The sequence below is a fragment of the Oncorhynchus mykiss genome, chromosome 18, assembly GCF_013265735.2.
Source record: "Oncorhynchus mykiss isolate Arlee chromosome 18, USDA_OmykA_1.1, whole genome shotgun sequence".
Classification (NCBI taxonomy): Eukaryota; Metazoa; Chordata; class Actinopteri; order Salmoniformes; family Salmonidae; genus Oncorhynchus; species Oncorhynchus mykiss.
The window spans coordinates 6968703-6973041 of record NC_048582.1 but is presented as its reverse complement, the minus strand read 5'-3'; the positions used below and the strand labels follow the sequence as shown (position 1 = coordinate 6973041).

Here is a 4339-nt window from a genome sequence, read left to right as displayed (position 1 = left end):
TGCAGCATCAGTCTACCGCACCCTACTCTACCTCACCAGTAAACTATAAGCCTCTATCACGACGCATGCTATTTTACATGTGTGACAGGCTAGGAGGCAGAGGAAACACTGACCAAAACTATGGTTCCTAGTTCCTACCCTGTCCCACAGACATGCAGTGACATTACTCTATGTGTCAACTACTGTGGAGTCATTCATTCATCTGTTGTTGTTGACACGAACATCCACGGGCATTTTATGGTTCATACCACCACAACAGCTTCCAGATCTGTCAACTGTAGTACGCTGGCCTAGAATCAGATCTACAACACACTGCTGTAAGCAGATTGCATGTAGGTCAGCCTGTTCTAAACTGGTCTGGGATCAGGAGCTAAAGTTAAGTAGGCTACGTCCTGAGGGCTGCTTCTCAAAGCAAATGTCACCACACCAGATCTCTCTCTATCTCTCTCTTTCTCTCTCTTCTCTCTCTCTCTTCTCTCTCTTCTCTCTCTGTCTCTCTCTTCTCTCTCTCTCTCTCTCTCTCTCTCTCTCTCTCTCTCTCTCTCTCTCTCTCTCTCTCTCTCTCTCTCTCTCGCTCTCTCTCTCTCTCTCTCTCTCTCTCTCTCTCTCTCTCTCTCTCTCTTCTCTCTCTCTCTCTCCCTCTCTGTCCTCCATCTGGCACTGTGTACAGTATGAAAGCCCCCCAGCCCAGCCCATCAGGGCCTCAGCCTCCTCTCTAAAACAGTCCTCTACAGCAGAGGAGACCATCTGGTCCTAGTGGTGCAAGGCAAAGCCAGCATCTCAATCTCAGCTGTTCACGTCTACATAGTGGTGACTGGTTAACCAACAGTAGTTCTGTTTGCATACATTCTGCTCAATGGGCTGACGTTATGATAGACAGTCCCTCAGTAGCCAATAGAGTTTCAACTGTAAGTTACAGTACAGTATTGAAAATGTGTCCGTGTTTCTCTGTCAGAGATACCAGAGATGGACAGGAGTCACTGGACCATGGTCATCCAGAAATGTACTGCCAGTTGGGTCTCACAGTCACTACTTCCTGGGTTTGAGAGCTGGTGTGCTGGTTGGTTCCTGGGTTCATTCCATGTGATGTCGTCACTGTGATGTCACCGTCCGCTCCGCTCAATGATATTAACAGCATGTGAAGCATCTGGTGCAGTAGGATCGAGGAGGAGGGGAGGAGGAGGAGAGGAGAGGAGAGGAGAGGGAATGGGGAGGAGAGAGGTGCATGGAGGACCCACAGCCATCCAGAGATGTGCCTGTGATGCCTGCTCATCATATTTGCACGCTGTGTTACCCACAATGCACTCAGAAAGTGTCCACTAGACCCCAAATGCAGTCAGAGTAGATTCCTTAGCCTTTTTTCCCTCTGGAGGTCTAGTGGATGTTTTGGGGTGTTCAGGTTTATTGAAATGTCCTGAGTCCATCGTTCTTGACTGTGTCAGTGTTAACCCCCCCTCTCCCCCACCTTTCCTGATGTGAAATGGTAGGTTCCTGGTGATAGCCAGGACAACCTGTTTATCCAGAAGGGGGCCAAGTCCTCGTCCTCGTCTTCCTCTCACCACGGCAGCCGGAGGAAGAACCGCGAACGCTCCCGGGATAAGGACCGTGAACGCGAGCAGAGCCGAGATCGCGACAGAGAAAGAGAGCGAGAGAGGGAGAGAGGGAGACAGAGAGAGAGAGTCAGTGACTGGCCTCAGGAGAAACAGGTGGATTCACAGTCACACTTCATTTATGTTTACTGGTTGAACTGAATTTTCAATTCACTTCCTGAATTTCCTCAATTCTAAACTGAATTGTTCTTTTCCACCTTGGTGTACCCGCTTAGTGTTCACAAGCTTTGTGGTGATTGTTTTCTATGCCTCCCCTTAGAACCAACCCCTGAAGTCCCTACGCAGGCTCCTGCACCTCTCCCCCTCCTCCTCTTCCAGCCAACCCCCTCCTCCTTCCGACCTGCGATTCCAGCACCTCCCCAACCCCCCCACCTCCTCCTCTAAAGGGGGAGTGTTCAGCGATGGGAGAGGCGACGGTAGGTCCCACCAGGGACACCCTAGCAGCAGCAGCTCCAGCTCTGGTCAGTCTAAGAGCCACAGGAAGCAGAGTTACCCCCTCCCGGGGCAGATACAGGGGCAGATGGAGTCCAACTGGCACGCGGCGGCCCTCGCCAGGGCAGAGGGGGCTCAGCCGTACCCCGACCAAATGGTCGCCAACGGGCCCACCTTTACCAGACCGTCAAGGTCACGGATGCCAAACCTCAACGACCTGAAAGAGACAGCCCTGTGAGGAGAACATGGAATTAGAATTCTACCACATGGAATTAGAATTCTACCACATGGAATTAGAATTCTACCACCCATTGACTTGAATGGGGATGTCCATTCTAGGAAAAAATGTCTATGGAGGAGACGTCTCTCTGCCCTCAGGGGTCGTCATGACGGTTAGGCACCAAAATGGAACAAAACAGACTGAAGCAGGGAGGGACAAGATGGACAACTGTCCGATAAGAAAAGCTTATTTTTTTTGTGGGTGCGTTGCGAAGCGTTTTGTAACGTTTTCAATTGTGTGCCCTAATGAATAGGACTCTGGGCTCTCACTACTGCCACCTGCTGGCCGCCAGACACACCTCGGACTATAGAGTTCAGAAGGTTATACTGTATCTCTCTCTAAGTTCAGGACTATATGACTGGGAGGTGGACTGACTGGCTGTAAAAATCTGACCTTTTTTGATGCTTCAAACATTTGATAGAATTTGTATTGATATTATATTATATTATTCATGAAATTCCTTTTATTTGATTTAAATTAAATGACTTTATTTAACGATGTGTAGGCCTAAATGGAGATTTAATGAGTATTGTAGAATTAATAATTGTGTAATATTGCAAGAGCTTTAAAAATAAATGTAAAAAAGATTATGAGATTCTAACTATATATATAATAATAATAATTCAATATTTCATCCAAAAATATTTAATTGTGGAGGTTTTTCATAATTTCTATTTATTGTTGTTACAGTAAAGCCTGTTTGTTCTGTCCATTTACTTGAATGTATTTATTTGATCTGATTTGACACAGAGTTATGGAGATATATATAGATATATGTACGACAGATGGACAAAGACAAATGATATAATGTTATAATGTATGATAAAATAATGAGATACCTATATGGCTCAGGGTTGTGAAGTTTTTACAGGTAATCATTTGCCACATCATCTTGACACACACGTGTCGCCTGGCCTCAACTCATATGGTCTATGGTCAGTTAACGCAAACAGATGGGAATGTACTGTAAGGTACTGCTTGTTGTAAAGGGTCATTCTGCAGTACAGTAACCATGACAGTCACACCCGCTGATCTAGTTATTAGAGACTCCAGGCCCCATGTGGAGATTCCTGTTGAGATGTCCTGTTGTTTCCTGATGAAGGACACACACACACAAATGCACGTACCAGAGATATCCATAGCAGAGACAGCCATACCAGAGATATCTGTACCAGAGATATCCATACCAGATATAGCCATACCAGAGATATCCATACCAGAGATATCCATACCAGAGATATCCATAGCAGAGACAGCCATACCAGAGATATCTGTACCAGAGATATCCATAACAGAGATATCCATACCAGAGACATCCATACCAGAGATATCCATACCAGATATAGCCATACCAGAGATATCCATACCAGAGATATCCATACCAGAGATATCCATACCAGATATAGCCATACCAGAGATATCCATACCAGAGATATCCATACCAGAGATATCCATACCAGAGATATCCATACCAGAGATAGCCATACCAGAGATATCCATACCAGAGATATCCATACCAGAGATATCCATACCAGAGATATCCGTACCAGAGATATCCATACCAGAGATATCCATACCAGAGATATCCATAACAGAGATATCCATAACAGAGATATCCATACCAGAGATATCCATACTAGAGATAGCCATACCAGAGATATCCATACCAGAGATATCCATACCAGAGATATCCATACCCGAGATATACATACCAGAGATATCCATACCAGAGATATCCATACCAGATATAGCCATACCAGAGATATCCATACCAGAGATATCCATACCAGAGATATCTGTACCAGAGATATCCATACCAGAGATATCCATACCAGAGATATCCATAACAGAGATATCCATACCAGAGATATCCATACCATACCAGTTTGTGCTGTTGGCTTTAAAGGGTAAAATACGCAGGCCTAACTTTCTGATATTGGCAGAATGAATGTCATGGATATCTTTATCCCTGGCTAGTCATTAATCTACAGTACATAGTGTGAACATCAAGGACAAA

The 4339-nt window shown here is 45.3% G+C and overlaps 1 protein-coding gene across 7 annotated transcripts in view; it reads left to right on the top strand.

The window, feature by feature from the left end:
* The window catches only part of LOC118936564 (cyclin-dependent kinase-like 5), a 61847-nt gene extending 58687 nt beyond the window's left edge, over positions 1 to 3160 (top strand). For 5 of the 7 annotated variants that reach the window (XM_036951504.1, XM_036951503.1, XM_036951500.1 and 2 more), the window contains 3 exons: positions 1 to 38; positions 1488 to 1706; positions 1870 to 3160. The exon at positions 1 to 38 is cut by the window's left edge and continues 127 nt beyond it. In XM_036951504.1, the coding sequence (XP_036807399.1) occupies positions 1 to 38; positions 1488 to 1706; positions 1870 to 2280 (668 nt within the window). In that variant the 3' untranslated portion in view covers positions 2281 to 3160. The remainder of the gene's footprint in view (positions 39 to 1487; positions 1707 to 1869) is intronic. The other 2 variants (XM_036951505.1, XM_036951502.1) reach the window with 1 other exon arrangement.
* The last annotated feature ends 1179 nt before the right edge of the window (positions 3161 to 4339 follow it).